This window comes from Hippocampus comes, unplaced genomic scaffold (genome assembly GCF_001891065.2).
Source record: "Hippocampus comes isolate QL1 unplaced genomic scaffold, H_comes_QL1_v1.1 scaffold319, whole genome shotgun sequence".
NCBI classification, from domain to species: domain Eukaryota; kingdom Metazoa; phylum Chordata; class Actinopteri; order Syngnathiformes; family Syngnathidae; genus Hippocampus; species Hippocampus comes.
The window spans coordinates 1,014,613-1,035,478 of NW_017806090.1; the positions used below are offsets into that span (position 1 = coordinate 1,014,613).

At 43.0% G+C, this 20,866-nt stretch overlaps 1 protein-coding gene across 1 annotated transcript; it reads left to right on the forward strand.

Moving 5' to 3' along the window:
• Positions 1–73: 73 nt before the first annotated feature.
• On the forward strand, positions 74–20,161 carry tmtc3 (transmembrane O-mannosyltransferase targeting cadherins 3). The gene is made up of 14 exons (XM_019894793.1): positions 74–205; positions 1,158–1,371; positions 1,659–1,877; positions 4,794–4,893; positions 5,483–5,598; positions 6,205–6,377; positions 8,204–8,456; positions 9,097–9,245; positions 10,036–10,156; positions 10,235–10,346; positions 11,697–11,800; positions 11,873–12,042; positions 12,516–12,742; positions 15,823–20,161. The coding sequence occupies exons 2-14, from the start codon at positions 1,183–1,185 to the stop codon at positions 16,599–16,601; spliced, it is 2,712 nt and encodes a 903-aa protein (XP_019750352.1). The 5' UTR covers positions 74–205; positions 1,158–1,182; the 3' UTR covers positions 16,602–20,161.
• Positions 20,162–20,866: the final 705 nt, after the last annotated feature.

Here is a 20,866-nt window from a genome sequence, read left to right on the forward strand (position 1 = left end):
AGCGAACAACACTCAATATTTTTTTTCTTGTCACCTCTGCCCCGGAAGTTATCGTGTCAAACCGATTCTTGCTGGCGCGTGCGCATAACTTGAATACTGCTTGCTGGATCGTGTACCCACTTTTGTCGTTGTTTGTTTCCATTCAGCAAATTTTTGTCGTTTCCCTTCACGTTTTACACTGCATCCCTATCCTCTAGAGAACACGGTACGTGTTGACACGAATTGCTACTTATGATGGAACTTTACAGGATCACAGCTCGCTACTTCTCGTGCTTCGCGGCTAACTACTATTAGCTGCGAAACTATTAACTCATTCGAGCTGTTGTTGGCTAGTTGACATTAAACTGCTTTTTGTGAAAAATTAGCAAGACAGAATGTGCGATGAAAATATGGTTGGTTGGAAAACCTAATCTAAAACCCAAACCTGTCCGAAGGGGTCCACAATAGCGGTAGTTACACCCTGCTTTTGGGTTTGAAGTCAACTGTTAGGTTTCCGGTTGCATGACACGACTGACAACTCCAAATAGTGGTTTTAAAACTTGACTATCCTAACAATATATTGATTTTGAGGAAGATGTGCCCAAATTCTGCGTGTACTGTTTTTGCTGTCTTTATTATTGATGAGGCTGCTGCTACAGTTTTGAGGTTCTGGGTTTGATTCTGGGATCCATGTGCTGGCTTGGGGTTTCTCCATCTACTTTCGGCTTCCTCTACATTCCAAATGTTGTGTTCGTGGAATATAAGTTAAGCAGAAAAAAAGCCACCCATTCTTATCCATCTTGAGTGGCCAATTTGCCACTTACAGGAGACTGAAAATGACTCAACTTGCGAACGTCCAAACCCAGAAAACAAGTGGGCCACAATCAGTCGTTACCTGAGGCCTGCTTTCTATTCATATACAAAACAATGTTAAAATGGTTCAGCTTGTGTTTTTTGTTCCTCAGCAGGAATGTAAAGTTGGTCATGGTCACTAAGTTTGCAACACTGATTGCACTTTTTTTAAGCTAGTTCCTATTTTCGCAGCCATGTTGTGAGTGCAAGCAGTGGTCTACAAGCCACAAAAAAATTTGCATTGAAGAAAAATGAACACTAAACTCAAAATAATTGCTAAAATTGATTAACCATCCATCCTAAATCACCTTTTTTTTCTTGCACAGCGATCCATGACGGCATCGCTGCACAATGGCTGTCGTGTCGTGGAAAGAGGCGCTGCTGCTTACTGGCCTGGTGTTGGCGTGCTACTGGAACAGCCTGTCGTGCGGCTTCGTGTTTGACGATGTCTCGGCCATCCTCGACAACAAGGACCTGCGGCCCACCACGTCATTGAAGAATCTCTTTCTCAATGACTTTTGGGGTACGCCTATGGCAGAGGTACGTCAGCTTCCACCTGTTCTCTGACCGAAAATGTCATTGTCCGTGGCTTTATCTGGAAGCGAAGTAGGGGAAAATCAATTCAAACCAGAAATTGGATTTTGGTGAGAAAAAAAAATGATATTGTCTTTCAGCCTATATGACCCAACCTGACATGAAGGTAAATTAAAACAAAAGTACTCTGCCTATGAAGGCACCTGAGTCTCAGTTTTTGCAGAGTGATACTTTGATTTGTTGAAATGTAAATGACACAAAAATGAATCCCGTCTTTCTTACTCCCATTCCAGGAACGTAGCCACAAGTCCTACCGGCCGCTTACGGTGCTCACCTTCCGCCTCAACTATCTGCTGAGCGAGCTGAGCCCAGCCTCCTACCACCTGCTTAATGTTGCCCTACATGCCGCAACCTGCCTGCTTTTCCTGCGTGTGTGCCGCCTCTTCCTGGACCGCACCTCCGGCCTGGTGGCGGCGCTGCTATTTGCCGTGCACCCCATCCACACAGAAGCGGTGAGTGGTTCTCTGCGCTCCCATTTTTCATGAAGCACTTGTGATATTTTGTCTTACTCTAGATGGTGCTCTTGGTTTCAAGGCAAATGTTACTGCAATTGAAATGCATTCTTTCCACAGCATTTTTAAACCAAGTGTCCTATCTAGAGGAGTCTAAACTCACAATTGCTTCATGAAGCTTCATATGTCGATCACTGTGATCATGTTAGTTATTGTATCCTCTCCTGCTTTGTCGCGGTTCATGATTCCTGAATTTACCTGACCTACTTTATTTTCACGACCATAACATGCACTTAAAAGTCTTAAAATTTCTCCAAAATTGACGGGACGCCTCACAAAAGTCCCCTTTTATTGTTGTGCTTGGTTGCCATGGTATTGGACAGAAACGGCCGAAGCGAAGTTGCGAGCGGCGGGGAAGCAATGGCGAACACGGTTGTACTAAGACTGCGAGACACCGCCCGGCGATTGACGCCACAATTTGTGAATGGATTGTGTTTGCTTGCACTGTTGTTCAAGCTTTCGCGAAAGCTTATTAGCTGGGTAACTTGCTGCAGGGTCACACTTGATGGTTGCGCAGGCACTCTGGAAACCCAAATATTTGCGCACAAGGCGCTTAAATGGTACATTTTCCATTATATGTCCATTGCCCTTGGCTGTAATGTTGTTGCCTTAATGTTTGTTGTCTTTGGTTTCTTACAAGCTGGTTGAACATAAGGCTCAAATTCTGCTAGCATTCCGAAACTACAGCCCTCAGTTCACCCTTTTAACACGAGAGTGATTGTTAACCTGAAAAGTTGTGTGGTCTGTTGTCACCCCACTACCCAGCAACCAGGACTCGGAATTGATCCTGTGCTTCATTGACTGGCGTACACAGACAAATGAAAGATCTGGCTTTCAATGCCAACCATTTTGCTTGACAAACTTTCAGTGAGATGGTTATCACTGTTAAGCATCTACCTTCTAAAGATGACTTGTTCCTTGTGGTAAGCGCATGCACAATGGCTGCATTGTGCGTCATTCTCTGTGATATGTTTTTTTTCTCAGCCAATCTTATTATTGGGCTTTCGATGAGTTTGGCAGTAACAAGGCAGACCAAATGACAATTGAATCCAAATCGGAAAAATAGAAATATGACAAAATGAGAAATGTACAGAAGCAAAGTCTTGCATATTGATTCTGATCTTGTTATCAAATATGAGAAATCATTCACATGCTCAGTGCCTTTTCATTGCTGAATTTCATTGACTATTAAATATATATCGTTCAAGGTCATTTGAACACATTTCAAGTGTTGCGTCGATCAATCCTCAAGACGTAGCTCTCTCTTTTGAAAAGGTTGTTGACAAAACAAAAGGGAAAACTTGCTTTGAATCTTGCCATTTTTAGGAGAGAAAATGGACTGAAACCAAGTACGAAGTCACAAAAATGTCTGTCCAAGAACACATTTTCCCAGGCCTTTTAGGACCATTTCCACTGTCTTAAAAAGCATGGAATCTTTGTCATTTTTCATGTCATGTGTCCCCTTCTGCACATTGTTACGTCCACATGAGGGCACTAAAAGTTTGTGCAAATGTCCCACCTTGTTGTCAGACAGGGTGTCCCTCATATTTGTTTTTCGTGTGTGCTTGCTTCACCCTTAACAAGAGGTGTCTTGTGACTCACCCCGGAGGCTTTGATGTGTCCACATGGCGTCTCATGAAGCAGCCCTGAAGAGCTGTTTTCATATTTCTTATCGTCATATTTCATGTGGGGATTTTTTTTTCCAGTCTACCCCCCTAAGTGAAGCATTCCTTTTATATTACGTTTTGTTTTTTTATTTTTTAATAGCCAACGTGTGTTTGCCCAAACAGGCAGCTTTGAAGCCCATCCTTTCAAACTGCCAGTCCAAGTCATCTTATTAACACATGGCTGTGCCTACGTGAAAGGTACAAGGAATGGAACAAGGGGCCGAAGGCAACATGTGTTGCTCCTGTGAAAGGAAATAGCCGGGAAATTAGGCGTGAAGTTTGACACTCGGCACTCAGTCCTCTTGCCACGTTTTGTTGAAATTTGGCGGGATCTGTGTGAAAGAGGCTTTCACACAGGCTGTAAAAAAAGCATGATCATTTTCAACCGTTTTCCCATGTCGCTTTTCTGTTGGAGCGGTACAGATGTAGAATGGTTCGAAAAGGTGGGAGGTTCCCCGTGTGAAGGGGAATTGCAGAAAGCCGCAATGCAGGTGTGTGAAGTCTTATCTGAGACTCACTCCTCCCTCATGTTGGATGGTCCTTTTCCAAATGTTTAATTAAGACTTCTTACATCCACTGTTTTGGCATCCGTTTTGGATGGGACTTCCAAATCCAACCTTCCTGAAATATCCTGGCTTCTGACTGGCACCCGGTTGGGGCTGGCCTGCCCCCCCGCAGGCTAACTTACTTTGGGAAAATAGTTCTACAGATTGTTGTCACTGTACCAACACAAAAACTAATATGACTAAATTTTGCCTCTTGTGATTTTTATTTAATGTGTGTTCATGTTTAATTTTTTTTTTTTTTTAAACCCATCCCCTCCAACCAGGTGACCGGTGTGGTTGGCAGAGCTGAACTCCTGTCGTCAATCTTCCTCCTAGCTGCTTTCTTGGCTTACGCCAACTCGACTGGCGCAGACCCCTCCATAGGTGAGGGTTTTTTTTTTCTCCCGGTTTTTTTTTTTTTCCCGTTTTTTTTTTTTTTTAAACCCATCCCCTCCAACCAGGTGACCGGTGTGGTTGGCAGAGCTGAACTCCTGTCGTCAATCTTCCTCCTAGCTGCTTTCTTGGCTTACGCCAACTCGACTGGCGCAGACCCCTCCATAGGTGAGGGTTTTTTTTTTCTCCCGGTTTTTTTTTTTTTCCCGTTTTTTTTTTTTTTTTTTTTTAAACCCATCCACTCCAACCAGGTGACCGGTGTGGTTGGCAGAGCTGAACTCCTGTCGTCAATCTTCCTCCTAGCTGCTTTCTTGGCTTACACCAAATCGACTGGCGCAGACCACTCCATAGGTGAGGGTTTTTTTTTTCTCCCGTTTTTTTTTCTTTTTCTTTTTTCTTTCTGTTCCCGCGTTATAACACATCTGTCATGAGGTGTCTTCAAAGGGCGAGAGGTTTTCATATGATTTTTTAATTTTTATTTTTTTCTTAAAATAACATAGCCTACAGCAGTTGACACGCTTTTACATTAGTGTGACACTTGCCACTGTTAAATTCCGTGGTACATTGTCCGAGGAGATTAATTTGTTCTGTGACCAAGGTCGTAACTCAATTTAGGAGAATGTTAAATCAATTGTTGTCAGAAAGTTCTGTGAAATGTAAAGGCCCAGAAGCTGCAATGTCAAAACAGGCAGATTATGTCTACTGTATCTTGGCTATGATCAGTTAATTTGGTGCGTTTATGTACCGGTAATAATCTTGCTACATTATAGAAATCCAAAAAAAAAAAAAATCCCAGATCAGAAGTTTATCATTCTCAGACCCAAACCACGGACTTGGACAGCACGCGTGGCAGCTGGCCAGTCGGCGCCTATTACAGTAGTCTACGTCTTTGCTCAGTGCTCACTTCCTTCCAACCTTGTTGTGTATTCTTGGCGTTTAGTGTGGGCTCCCATCGCTCTGACCGTTGCGCTGGTGGCGGCAGCGACACTGTGCAAAGAGCAGGGAATTACCGTCGTCGGCATCTGCTGCGTGTACGAGGTGTTTGTGGCACAAGGGGTAAGGGACCCATCGACCATCAATCAAGTTCCTATGGAGATGGATTTTGTGTGTGAAAGCCATTAAGTACATTTTTATTACCGAAATAGAAATGTTATTCCTATTTTGGATTTTTTTTTTTGTAATCTGTCCAACTTTTAAAAAAATGAATTGGAGCATTTTATCAGTTGCATATTTATTGACTTAATAGATTTTTATGGTATCAGTATTTATTTAATGACATTTTAAAGTACTTTTTTTTTTTTAATGAAATTCAATTACTGGATATAAAGGGCTCTCGCAGCACTGGCAACATTGGGGTACTGGCTCGTTGGGAATCTGGTACATTAGATTTGCAATTGGATTAAAAGCTATTTTGATAAAATAGAACTTCTATTAAAGGCCAAAAATGAGGCAAAATTTGAAAGGAAATTAAAAATGGCCGACTTCCTTTTGAGTTTAGTGGAGGTCTCCAGAGACATTTTTGTAGGTCTTGGGCTGTGACATGTTCCTCCACCTTTTGGAAGATCATGGCGAAATGTTCAACCAGGGCTGATTTGTTAAAAAATGTGTAGAGGGTGCAACAAAGCCATTTTTTAAAACCCAAAATGAACTCTGCTCTCCCAGTTCACCTTACCGGTGCTGCTGGACACGCTGAGGCAAGCTTTACGGGGTAAGGGCGCCTTCCCGTATGCCGTCCTCCAGATGTTGCTGAAGCTCATCGTGCTGGTCATCAGCACGCTGCTGCTCGTCATAGTGCGTGTCCAGGTCATCCAGTCGCAGTTACCCGTCTTCACCAGGTAAGCTGTACTCTAAACTCGGTGTTTTGCATTCTTTTTGAGCCAAGGCATGTTTCACATTATAGGACTCCAGACTGGCACCAATTTGTGAGCCTGAGCACTGTAATTTCCTGACTATAAACCACGCATGATCAAAAGCCGCAACTAAATTTAGCCATAAAAACGAAGACATTAGCTGCTTCGGACTAATAGCCGCTGGTCTCCACGTTATTAAATGGGATATTATCTGTATTGTAAGTCAGGGGTGCCCGACCTTTTTTGACCCAAGAGCGACTTTTCAAGCAGCCAACCTGCAATCAACCCATTGCCGCACATGCGCGCAAAAACACTTTCGCACGCATATACACATGCACACATGCGCATGCCATGATGAGCAACAGCCATAACGTACCCTAACATGGACAAAACTGAAAAATAAGCTGGATACAAGACAAGACTGAGTTATGAAAAGAAAATCGCCGCCTGCTTTGTGGGAGATCTAACACAGGGAGGTAGGTATGCACTTTTGTAGCGTGTGAAGTGCAGAAACATCACTATCATAGCTCGCGTGTGCCGTTTTAAAATGCTTCCCAGTCTTTGACAATGGCCCAAGGTCAATTTTTGAAAACAGAGCCTTGGTCTGTTATACTTCCATATTTTTGATCTAAGATATTTTTTTTGTTCTCCATTTCCATGCCAATGTTCTTGAGAATTAAGTTATTTATTCTTTAAAAAAAGGATCTAGTCCCATTTAAGATGCTCTATTACAACAGCAGTAGCATAAAAAAAAACATCGCTATTGTTTATCATGATAGTTATATTGTTCTCAAGACCGTTATTGTGACATGCCTCTGTGAGTGACCTCGGCAGATACATATTAAAAAAAAAAAATAAAACAAAAATTCTAATAAGAACATCGCTGGCCGCTGTTCTTCGACTGCAATGAGTTGGTATATGTGCCAAGTAATCAACAGGTGGGTGAATGTAAGTTGCAGACTGTAATTTGTGTGCAAATTGTTCGGTTCCCTCGCGTTGTTCGGTATGCGGATGAAAGAATGAAGGGCTCCCCACGACTCTTCATTCTGCAACGAAAACACGGCACGTACCACAGCAACAACTTTGGGAAGTGGTTCTTTGTAATCGTCTTAAATGTCATCCCTCATGTTGCTGCCTCCCCGTCTGTCCTATCTTGTTGATGATTCAAAAGTTTGTCTGCTCCTTTGCCAGCCATCGAACCGGCCATCTCACAGATAAAATTCCTCAACAATTAGCCCCACAAGTGCTAAGCCTATAATCCTCAAACTTGTCTTTGGCTTCTCGGGGGGCTAGAATTCCCGGAATAAGCCGTGCGAGCCATAACACAGGAACTTGAGTTAAGAGGGCAGGATTAGGATAAACGCAGCGGTCGCCAAAACACGTTCTTAGAGGCTGGTAGAGTCACATGTGGGTTCCCGTCTTCTGGCAAGTCGTCAAATTTGCCTGCCATGCTTTGCCCACATGCACCTAATGAAAACGCCAATCTTTCCAGTCTATGTGCTTTAACATTGGCAGCAAGACCCTAAAATGACTGCTTGTCAAATTTTGACTTAGCTGGGCTCTCTGTCACAATGGGATAAAAGTTAGATTTTTTTTTTTAATGTTAAAATTTTGGATGTCTGTTTTTAAAGAGAAGAATTAAGGCAGTACTTGTTGCGGGATGTCGCATCACAGAGTGAAAGATGAACAAAAATGTGTCAATTTCCTGCTTTGCTGCGTTGTGTGTCAAATTCACTTGGGTGTCTTCTGATGCAGGATAGTTTTCAGGATCTTTGTCTGAAACGGGCTCACAACACGCGCATCTTTTTCAGATTTGACAACCCGGCAGCCGTCAGTCCGACGCCAACCCGCCAGCTGACCTTCAACTACCTGCTGCCCGTCAACGCGTGGTTGTTGCTCAACCCGTCCGAGTTGTGCTGCGACTGGACCATGGGCACCATTCCCTTGGTGGAGTCTGCGCTGGACCAGCGCAACCTGGCCACGCTGCTCTTCTACGTCCTCCTGGGCCTGCTGGCGTACCGCAGCATCACCTGCTCACGCAGCTCTGCTAAGACGGTCGTCATGGTGAGGCGAATTCATTCGCACATTGTATGGGGATTGTGTTTTTTTTTTTTTTGTCTTTTTTTTGTTTTGTTTAGTTTTGTTTTCTTCCGCCAAGTTTAATTTTAAAGATGATTTGCATGAAGAGCAAACACATTCTTTAGCGACGACTGGAGTTCCACTTGGGCTCACTTGCTTGCATCATAGTGTTTGTTCTGTGTGCCCTCGGAGCAGCGAAATGTTTTAGTTTTTGTACTCTGTGAACCTTATTTCTTGGTGACAATCCCTTTAACGTATCTTTTATTCTCCGGTCCTCTCAACATCATCACATTGACGCATCCCAAAAACATTTCTCCCGCATCCGCAGTCGAGCCCTCGTGTTTCACCTTAGCTGGTTACATAAATGGGTTATTTTTTTGGAGGCATGCTGAAATGAAATCAAACTTGTATTGCGCAACAAGCCGTGACATTTTTACAGACCACAAATAAGAGCAAAAGACAACCTTTAGTGGGGACTCGGATGCGCAAAGCGCTTATTTTGTAAATGTTGCATCATGTTTCAATCAAGAGATGGAGCATCAAAATACAGCAAAATACATCGATAGCGTGCCTCATTGAACGAAGCAGCCCTTTTTTTCAGACATCCTCTCCTGTCTCCTTCCAGGCATTGTCTCTGATCGTCCTGCCCTTCATTCCTGCATCCAACCTTTTCTTCCCGGTGGGGTTTGTCGTGGCTGAGAGGGTCCTGTATGTCCCCAGCATGGGTTTCTGCGTGCTGGTAGCGCACGGATTCAAGGTCGTCTCGCACAAAGGGTGAGCAGAGACGCTGCATGAAGTTGCGACATGAAGACTATCGGTCGTTTTGCTCTGAAAGTGCTTTTTTTTTTTTTTAAACCCCCCCAAAAAAGTCATGCTCCTTTAGTTCCTTCAATCTTCGCAAAGATTGATGAGTTTATCCATCGTGACAGGCCATCCGAAAAGATCCTCTCGGACCCTTCCCTGTAAATAGAGAACAAAACGGGACAAACACTTTTTCATGGCGCTGTATAATCCATATCTATATTCGGAAAGGTCATACAGAGCATGTGAGCTTTTAGCACATGTGGAGCGTGGCGGACGTGATCAAATGACTTGAAAGAAAGACATTGAGCTGACCATATTTAACTTTTTTCCCCTAATTTGAAGTGCATTCCATCATTTAAGTCCTCTGTTGTCTGGAATGAAGGGAGCAAGAGCCGTGGCAAGGAAACCTCAAATTGCCTGATCTGGTTTGGAAAGCGGACCTACTGTATTCCAGATAATAGTGCACTTTTCTCTTGTACGTGGAACATTTCCATGAAAGAAAAAACATTATAAAAGCTTTTTAAAATATATATATCCCTCTGGGAAACTAACTGAGAGGTCGCACAGAATACACTGGTTGTATGCTTTTGGTTCGAAGCTCCGGCTCCTCCTGGTGCTTATGTGGCTTTTGTACAGGTATTCTGGCTTCTTCCCATCTTCCCCGTATTCGAAAAACATGCTTGTTGTTAATGTCATTTATACCTTGAGCAGAAGGGAAGCTTCCCCTCATTAATCACGACTTATATTCCTTATTATGAAGGTACCTGAAGAAAATTTCCTGGCTGATGATCGGCGTGCTGCTGACAACGCACGCAGTGAAGACCTTCAACAGGAACTGGGATTGGGAGTCGGAATATACTTTGTTCATGTCAGCTCTGAAGGTGAGGAGGGAGGGCGACAATGCCGCCTCGCTTCTTTATTGAGCAAAGTGTTTTGTTTTTGGGCGGCGGTTTTCGCAGGTGAATAAGAACAACGCCAAGCTGTGGAACAATGTCGGCCACGCGCTGGAGAACCAGAACGATTATGGCAGAGCGCTGCGCTATTTTCTGCAGGCCACTTCCGTGCAGCCTGGTAAGTCTGTCTGTTTTGACACAAGTGGGGATAAAATAAAATAAAAAAACCCCATAAGTATTCATCTGTGTAAGGTACTTGTCTCCAACTGGGTCCATTTATTTCACGACCCGTGATTTCGCCATGATTAACAGCTTCAAACAAAAATAGCCCACTTCCTGTTTCAGGCCCAGGGATTAAAAAAAAACCATCAGTATTCATCTGTGTAGGGTACTTGTCTCCAATTGGGTCCATTTATTTCACGTCCCTTGAATTCGCCACGATGAGCAGCTCCAAACAAAAATAGCCCACTTCCTGTTTCAGGTACAAGTCCTTGAAATTTTTTCATCTCCTGTTATGATAGACATGTGCACCCAATATTGTGTTGATGGGTGAAACTTTTTGTCCAGGGGCCATTCTTCTTCTTCTTCTTCTTTTCCTTTCGGCTTTTCCCTGCAGGGGTCGCCACAGCGAATTAGTTGCCTCCATCTAACCCTGTTTTGTGCATCCTCTTCTCTCACACCAGCTACCTTCATGTCCTCTTTCACGACATCCATAAACCTTACCTTCAGAGCTGACACGAACCTATTTGGTCTTCCCCTCGGCCTCCTGCCTGGCCATGAATGAGTTAATTCACCCAAAAGGGCTGCATCAAACCAAAACAGTTGACTTCCTCTTCAGTTTTGATCATAAGTCCTTGGAACCCCAACATTATAGACATGATGTCCTGTATCAAAACTGGTATCGTGGGGTTTCAGGGCGCTCTTCGTTGGTTGGCTTTATAAAGCAGCGGCCCTATTCTGATTTAGTGCCTCAGTTTCTTTTCTTTGATGTTCACTGACCATCCATCCATTAATCCGAGCCGCTTATCCTCATGAGTGTCGCCGATGTGCTGCAGCCTATCCTAGGTGTCTTTAGACAGTAGGCGGAGTGCAACCTGAACTGGTTGCCAGCCAATCGCACGGCAGACATAGACCAACAACCATTCACATCCGCAATCACACCAAGGGCCATTTGAGTATGTTCCACTAACCTACCATGCATGTTTTTGGAATGTGGGAGGAAACCGGAGTACCCGGAGAAAAGCCACGCAGGCACGGGTAGAATATGCAAACTCCAATTGTGTATCATTCATTCATTCATTCATTCATTTATGTTTTTGATGCTGCTTGAGCAGACGCCAGTGTGTACGCGTGAGCAGGTTGTGTATTTTGAACCCATCTGTGTGTTTCTCCTGCACTCGCATTGGGAGGCTCATCTACAGTGTCAGATTTGTATTCACATTTGGAAAGAAGTCCGATTTCAATCCTTGCGAATTATTCCAAGAAATTTCCTCTCCAATTTAATGTGAATTTATCCTGACCATCCCAGATGACATTGGCGCCCACATGAACGTCGGGAGAACCTACAAGAACTTGAACAAGGCCAAAGAGGCTGAAGATGCCTATTTAGTTGCCAAGTCCCTCATGCCGCAGGTAAGCGAGCTGAAGGTAAGCCTAGCTCGTCACGTAACTTGACTGAAACTTTGACTGTGCTTGTCTCGGTAGATTATTCCCGGTAAGAAGTATGCCACGCGCGTGGCCCCCAACCATCTCAACGTCTACATTAACTTGGCCAATCTGATTCGTGCAAACGAGTCCCGGCTGGAGGAAGCCGACCAGCTTTATCGACAGGCCATCAGTATGAGGCCTGACTTCAAGCAAGCGTACATAAGCAGGCAAGTCTTTGCAGATGGGGTGGCCTCCATTTTCTTCTACTCAAATGTTGTTATGGAACAAAACTGCGTCAAACAGTGGTGGTGTCTGTTTGATGGAGGTGTAGATTTGTCTTTCTTTAATTGGAGTTCACCCCAAATGTTTTTCTTCCCCTTAAAAAAGATGTCAACAAGTTCTTGGAAATGTTTGTCTTAGTTCTTGTTCATTGTTTTCTCTCTCGGAACAGGACTTTCTGCTAAAGTTAAAATGACCTCATTTCCTCCAGAAAGCGATTGCCCGAAAAAAGACTTTCTTTAAAAAAAACAAAACAAAAAAAAAACCCTTAGAAATATATAACTTTATTCCTGTAAGATTGAAAAATAATGCACTTTTTTTCTTTTTGACAAATTCAACTTTCAGAGGAAAAAAAAAGTTTTTGTTTTTTTTTTTTTATTTGTTGTTGCGAATGAAATGTGTGTGATGCGTTTGCCGGCAGAGGGGAGCTGCTGTTGAAAATGAACAAGCTGACCGAGGCACGCGACGCATACTTGCGCGCGCTGGAGCTGGACCGAGCCAACGCCGACCTGTGGTACAACCTGGCCATTGTGCACATCGAGATGAAGGAGCCGTCAGAGGCGCTGCGCAACTTTGAGCAGGCGCTGCAACTCAGCCCACGCCACAAGCTGGCGCTCTTCAATTCCGCTCTCCTCATGCAGGAGTCAGGTGAGAGCTTTTCTTTTATTTCCCGGTACCACACCAATGCCTATGCCTCAATGGATTTTACTAGTTTAGTTGAGTGTAGTTTAGTTTGTTCAACAACACTTTCCTATACATGTCTTGCATGAAAAAGAAATGGCTCCGTACAGTCGTAGGCTTATTTCCATTGGGTTCCTTGGTGCTCACGTAATCTCGTGGAAATAATATCTTCATTTGAAAAATCATTATCTGTCTTATTTTGTAGGAAAAAACCCCCATGAGATCGAAGTTACAGGTTATGAGAGTCAAGTTACAATTTAAATAGAAAAAGTAAACTGATTATTTTAACAAGTGTCTTGAAAACAATCTTTAATCTTGTAAGGATATCAATTTTGTGTTTGTGTGTGTATCTATCTATCTATGTATATGATACACACACACACACACACACACACACACACACACACATATACAGTATAATAGACTGGTTCCTGCTCCTGGTTACTTTTTTTTTTTCTGCAACCATCCATATTTTTTCTGACTATTCAGCTGCTGACAGGCACTTCAAACATAAACAAATAACTAAACTGAGCTTTGCCGGAGTCCTTTAATAACAGCACGAGAGGCCCATATGACAACGTCCATACAGCAGAAAAAAGTAGTTGTAGTATTTTCCCTCCAAACCATGCTTCCATACCAGAAAAACCAGCAGGCGGCACCACCTGTGGCCTGCCAAGGCGATCAGGGCGTTGACAGTAATAATGCGGAACGAGCGCGAATGAACTCTGGGTGCACCGTCAGATCTCTGGCTTTTCTCGTTTGACTGACACACGCATAAAAAAATAGAAAAATAACATTGATTGCTCTTTAAGCCCTTTGAATGGCAGTGCTTTCTGTAAACTGTACTGCATTGTACAGCGGTGGCGGACTAATGTAGGCTTACACAGGCTAAGGAAGGATTATGACTGTTGAATTGTATTCAAGCAGCTGCAACAAAGGGGGATGAGTCATGAAGATGAAAGGCTTGATTTTTTTTCTCGCCGCCACTCTCACCTGCAGTTTGCACACTCATCCGTCAAAGCTGTCACTTAAACAGCTGCATCTTACCCTCTCTGACAGAACATTAATACAGACAGGATGGCTTTATTCTTGAACATTCAGACATTTGATTTTTTTCCCTCAATGATTTAGCACTTTTCCTCATAAGTTGACTTGGGTGTTGTCTCCAAAGAAAATACCACTTGATTTTCACAAGGCAAGGGGAAAAAAAAACACTTCATACAAAATGACTTTTCTCCTAAAAATGCTTTTTAAGGAATGATGCGACCTTGTAAGACTGACCTCTTTCTTTACTAGAAAAGTCACTTGTGAAAAGATTTTTATCCAAGACAAAATCAAAACATTAACAAAAAAACATCATGTTTCTTTGGTTAAAAAAAGAAAAAAGAAAGAAAAATTATAATGCAAAAATATTTGTTTTTTTCTCCTTACCTTTTTGGGGGATTTTCTCCTTTTAAAAAATACTTTAACATATTCTTTGTAAAAATGGCAATGACTTGTTTTCTCAAAAATACTTTTTCTTGGATTTTTATTATTTTTAAAATTTTTTTTATGAATGTCTTATTTAAAAAAAAAACTTTTTGTGAAAGACAGCTCGTGTTGTTTTTTTCTCTCGGGAGGGAGAAGACATTCCTCCAGAGTGCTACTTTTGTCCATCCGAAACATTTGCATGCTGCAAATAAATTGAACACCTTCTGGAAGGGTTCCTTTCCTTTGCATGTTTGTCAGAACACTCATAACTACAATTGGAACGCGGTCAACCGGCCTATTGTTAGCATTGTTTAGCGCTCGCTACCTTGGATGACAAGTCGCATGACAAATGGAAGTTCAGTGTAAGGTTGCTGGCGTACTCGTCACGTTTTAGTAGCTCACTGAAAATGGCTTTCTCACGCTCATTCTTGGCCAGATCTGCTTCTGAGGGCTGATGATTTACTCCACTACAGATAGGAGAAGCCTTTATTTGTACAAACTAGTTGTGACATAACTTATGGAAGAAAAGACACACACACACACACACACACACACACACACACACACACACACATACACACACACACTCCCTTTCAGAAATCATGTCACAATGTGTTTTTTTGTTTTGATTTATTTAGTTCTTCTTCTTCTTCTTTTTCTTCTTCTTCTTATTATTATTACTTTCATTGCTGTGAACTAAACACATTTGGTTTGACATGGAAAAAAATGTCATTGAAATCACATCGCTGCTATCAAGCCCCAAACCTTCTATGGCCGAATTTGGTCAATTTCATATGCAGTCACAAATCTCAACGATACTAATCCCTCAGTCTGCAAGTGATTTAAAATGCACATTTTTGTTCATATTTTTTGTTTATGGTGGGGGGGGGAATATATATATATGTATATATATATATATATATACATATATATATGTATATATATATACATATATATATATATTTGTCTAAATACAGTTAAATCACTTTTATTTCCAGAAATAAATAAAAACAAGATTTATCTTGGACAAATATTTTGTTCAAAGGGGTCGTAATTTTTTCATATGCCTGTAAAAAAGGTTCATCTTTTATTCTACAGTATTAAAAAATATTCCAAATATGATTTTATCAAAAGTATTCACATTACTATCCTTTTCATTTTCAGAATTAATACAAAATAAGTTATTTAGCTGCCAGCTATGATTCCATAGCGTTTTACAGTTTTTTTTTTTTTGTTTTGTTTTTTTTTTTGGTTACGTTTTTTAAAAACATTTTTTTACTTTTTATTTTTTGGCATGGTTTCAGTATCGAGGTGCCTTGAAGCACATATAGTTTTTGAACTCAAAATGTTATTGTGACACTTCACAACACTTGTGGCTTTCCTTTTCTATCTCCCTCCCTCTTAACTTGAGCACGAGTGTTTTGATGCTTGTGTGCTCACAGCACAAAGCACAAAATCCACCAAGCGACAGCTCATAACTCAAACTTTTCAAGTCGGGTCACTCGGAAGTTAACGTCGCACAGCATAACACTATGGCCAATGCCTCCTTTTCCTCCCTCCCACCCCCCGCTCATCAGGTGAACCCAAGTTCTGGCCCGAGGCCAACCGCCGCTTCCTGGCTTACGTGGAGGAGGAGCCGGATGACGCAAATGGCTACTTCAACTTGGGCATGCTCGCCATGGACGCCGAGGAAAATGTGGCGGCGGAGCGCTGGATGCACAAGGCCATCGCGCTGCAGTCGGGCTTCCGCTCGGCACTCTTCAACTTGGCGCTGCTCTACTCGCAGTCGCGCCGCGAGGTGGAGGCGCTACCCGTGCTGGATGAACTGCTGCACCACCATCCGGAGCACATCAAGGGCCTAATCCTCAAAGGCGACATCCTCATGAACCACAAGAAGGACACGGCTGGCGCCAAGGCCTGCTTCCAGCGCATTCTGCAGATGGACCCGGGCAACGTGCAGGGCAAACACAACCTCTGTGTGGTCTACTTTGAGGAGCGTGACCTGCCCCGGGCTGAGCGTTGCCTGGAGGAGACGCTGGCACTGGCGCCGCACGAGGAGTACGTCCGGCGCCATCTGAACATCGTCAGGGGCAAGATGGCGGCTATGAGCGCGGCCGGGCAGCCCCTAGCGGAGGAGGAAAAGCCGACAACGGCGGAGGAGGAAAGGCGGAGTCCCCGAGGCGAGAAGAATGCGAGGAAATCCTCCGCAGAACCTGATCAATCAGAGCTGGACGCCGGCCAGCCCGACAGACGGACTGCGGCCAAATCCGCCGAGCAGACAAGCGACATCGAGCAGAAGCGTGCTGCCGCTTTGAAAAGGCTGGAGGAGATCGAGCTCATTTTAAGCGGCAACTGACCACAATCTGCTCTTCTTTTCTTGCATTTTTTTTAAGAGCTGGGACTATTTTTACACAAAACATTTTTTTTTTTCTTTTTGGACAAAGCCAATTAATTCCAATGAAGTTCGGACATTGTGTTCTATAGAAATCAAATGTTCAACCTATATTTAATTGAATACACTACAAAGACAAGAGATTTAATGTTCAAGCAGATAAACTTTGGTGTTTTTCTCAAACAATCATTAACTTAGAATTTGATGGCTGCAACACCTTCCAAAGAAAGCTGGCACAGGTGGCAAAAAAGACTGAGAAAGTTGAGGAATGCTCATCAAACACCTGTTTGGAACATCCTACCGGTGAATACGCGAACTGGGAACAGGCGGGTGCCATGATTGGGTATCAAAGGAGCTTCCATGAACTGCTCCGTTCTTCACGAGCAAAGATGGGGCGAGGTTCGCCTCTTTGTGACCCATTGGCTGAGAAAATAGTGAAAAAAGTTTAAGGACAATATTTCTCAATGTACAGTTGCAAGGAATTTGCGGGTTTTCTTCATATACGGCCAATCAAAAGTTTTAGAGAATCTGGAGAAATCATTGCATGTCAGCGGTAAGGCCGAAAACAAACACTGACTGATTCCCTCACGCTGCATCCAAAAAAAAAATAAATAAAAAATCATCTCTGTGTAAGGGATAGCATCACATGGGCTCAGGAATACTTCAGAAAACCAACCCCAGTAAATAGAGTTCGGCGCCACATCCGAAAGTGCAATTTAGAACTTTGCAAAGCAAAACCCGTTTATCAAAGCAAAAGCCATTTATCAACAACACCCGGAAACGCCTCTGGCTTCTCTGGTCCCGAGCTCATTGAAGATGGACTAAAAATTGTTCTGTGGTCTGACGATTCCACTTTTCAAATTGTTTTGGGAAATTTGAGATGTCGTGTCCTTCCGGGAGGCAAAGAAACCATCCAGGCTGTTTTTGTGTGCAAAGTTCAAAAGCCAGCATCTCTTCTGGTATGAGGCTGTGTTACTACCAATGGCGTAGCTAACTTACACATCTGTGAAGGCACCATTCATGCGCAAAGGCACATACAGGTTTTGGAGGAAAATATTGTTGTCTTTTTCGTTGATGCCCCCCACTTATTTCAGCATGACAATTCCAAACCACTATGTGCAAGGTGTGGCTTCCAAATAAGAGTGCCGGTACTACACTGACATGCCTGCAGTCCAGACCTGCCTCCCATTGAAAATGCATGGCTCATTTTGAATCGTAAAATACAACCCCACCTCCACCCCCGTTCAACAGTCTGGGGGGTCGCAGCCATAAAATTCTAAGGTAATGATTATTTGCCAAAAACAAAGTTGATCATCTCGTCTTTGGAGCGTATACAATTAAATATACCGTAGGTTGAACATGATTTGCAAACCATTGTGCTCTGTTTTTGTTTGTTGATACAACACAACTTCCCAACTTCATTGGACTTAGGTTTGTACTAATAATACTTCTGCTCCTGTATTCTTCACCCTTTGTTCTCTAGACACAGTGCAACCCCGTCGGGGATAGGAACTGAGACTTACTGCGAATAACTAAAAACTTGTAACCGATGCCCCCAAATGCTTATAATTACCCGTACTAATTGTTTTAACCATCACTATACCACCCACTATAATCTCACAACACGTTAATACTATTTCAAACTCTTCTTCTCATCTCATATTACTCTTAAATGATTCACAATCACGCCAGATATGTACACGCACAGGCAATGAAGACTCGTGACTTCCACTGTCGACCCAGGCTAAACTTAGCTCCTCCCTGACATCTCTCGGTTGAGCTGTATCACTTGAACAGACTAACTTTACACCAAGTACTACTTTCCTATCAGCCCGGGCTTTGCCGCCATTTTGTCATCTTAGAGCATCAAAAGCACAAAAAGGTGAGTTTCCTGCAATTAGCAAAGGATAGGTTCCACAGGGGGTGGGGGGATGGGAATAGGTCCATTTGTGAATAGCGTACTGCAAATAGACGGGCTTATTTCTACTTGCGCCAAAAAGAGAAACTTGAACGTCATCAAGGGGAAATAGAAATTGAGACTTTTACATATTTTCGGGGGCCACGATGTGCGGAAATGTGGGCACACCACCAGTAAAGCCCAAGTGCAGCTTGTATTTCCAGCCACAAACGGGTGCCACCTATAAATCTCTTCAGTGTGGGAAATGTATCACGCAAAGTGTTGTCGCAGACTTTATTGCCTCTGTTTTCTGTTTTATGGCACGGCATTAAACTTTACTACCCACATAACAATTTTAGCCCAATTTAATTATGCAGTGGATACCCAATTTCATGTTTGATGAGCGAGCAGTTTCCGAAGTGGAATTTTCCCCAAATTCTGCAGTGCACCACTGAAATGATGATGAAACAGGACTTTTTATAAACTTTGCATCACATATGGTTCAAGTGTGCTTCAATTTTGGCAGCAATCAGACAAACTCTTTCAGAGTCGGTTTTTTTCATGGACCCCTGGTAGGCTTCCATTTCCTTTAGGGCAAGGCCTTTGCAAAATTCTGTTTCTGCTCATGATAGACATGCTTACCGAATTCAACGAGGCTAGATCGAATTAGCTTTGCGGGCTAAAAATTTGAAAAACATCTGAGGTGTCCTACCGAACCAGTGTTCAAATCGTAAAACTTTGCCGCCATGCTCCACCCACATGCAACGATCAATCTTTACATTTTAGCATTTAGCCATGTCGAGCATATGTGCTTCCAATTTGATCAGCGAGCAGGCCAAGTTGTCACTACTGGAATACCATTTTCCTTTCATTTGGAGCATTCCTTTGACACTTTTTCTGTGGGTCTCATGACAGACGTGGCGACCAAATTTCATGTTGCTAAGTGTAACCGGCTTCGGGTGAGTGGAATTTTCCAAAACTTCCCAAACTGCTCCTCACGAGAACATGAAAGGATCGGCTTAGCTGATCAAGAAGAAACACAAGTTGGTCGTTAAACACTGGATGTTGTTTTCTTACCATGTGACCCATTTACTCACACAACATACACACACACACACTAAGTAGGAGCACAATTACAGGAAGTGACCACAATGATGATGGCGATGAAGGCGGCCCCCCCGAAATGGAGCAAAACATCCTCCTCCTCATCACCGCCCGCTAATCTGTATTGATCTCCCGCCGCGTTTCCTGCGTTCCCGTCTTTGCCATTACCGCCATTGTTGCTGCCCGTGCTAAGCTAACGCAAATTTGACGGCCACGTCACCCCCCCCTCCCCCCCAACCTCACCGTGCAATACTTTGTGTACGCGACACTGTTGGTTAATTAGCAGCCCCGAAAGTGTTTAAAGATTGTATATTCATTATTTATTATTGTTTTTGTATGCAAACTGTGACTATAGTTATATTTTTCCCACCACTATAGGTTGTGTACAATCACTGTCGGTACGTTTTGATTGTAATTACTTTATGCCTGCCATGTGACTGATTTTTATTTCAGTTTTTTTTATTTTTTATGCTGAGATTCAATTCCGTTGGTGACGGTTAAATAAAATGAGGCGACAACTTGACGGCTCCTGTTGTGTTGACGAAATTAAACATCAGTAACAGTGGACGGCTACGGTCCCCTCCATAAATATTGTAAAGTCACTTCCTTTGTTTTTGTTGTATGCAGGAGACATTTGGGTTTCATGACCCCTAATGTCTCTGATTTGAAACCATAACTCCTAAGCCCTCAATTTGAAACATTTCCCTTAAATGAAACCTTAATTTGAAACCCTAACCCTTGCTTGAAACCCTACTCCTTGTTTAAAACACTGATGCTTGAAAAGCCAACCTTAATCCCCAATGCACACTTGAGCCTTAATTTGAAACATGACCCTCACTTGTAACGGCAACACTTGCGTAAACCCCCGACTTGAAATCTAAACTACGCTCGAAGCCCGAATTTTCAACATCCTCCATGATATTTTAATGTATCTCCTCTTTGGTGAAGGTCTGAATGTCAGTGGGTGTGTTTCTTGTCTTTTTGACCTGTCAATCACGCGCGTTTGCTACCACCGTGACCTCCCACTCCCAAGTTTGTGCGCCTCAAATGTGGAGTGATTTAACACCTCGCCTCCAGCAAGACCACGACAAGTGCCGACTGGCACGGTCCTTTCATTTTTGTTTCTCCTTCCACTTTTGTCCAGCTGCTGTGCATCTTTTTCATCTGTTCGTCACATCTCCATCATGTACACACATATTTTCACATAGGAGATGACAAGTAGTCCATT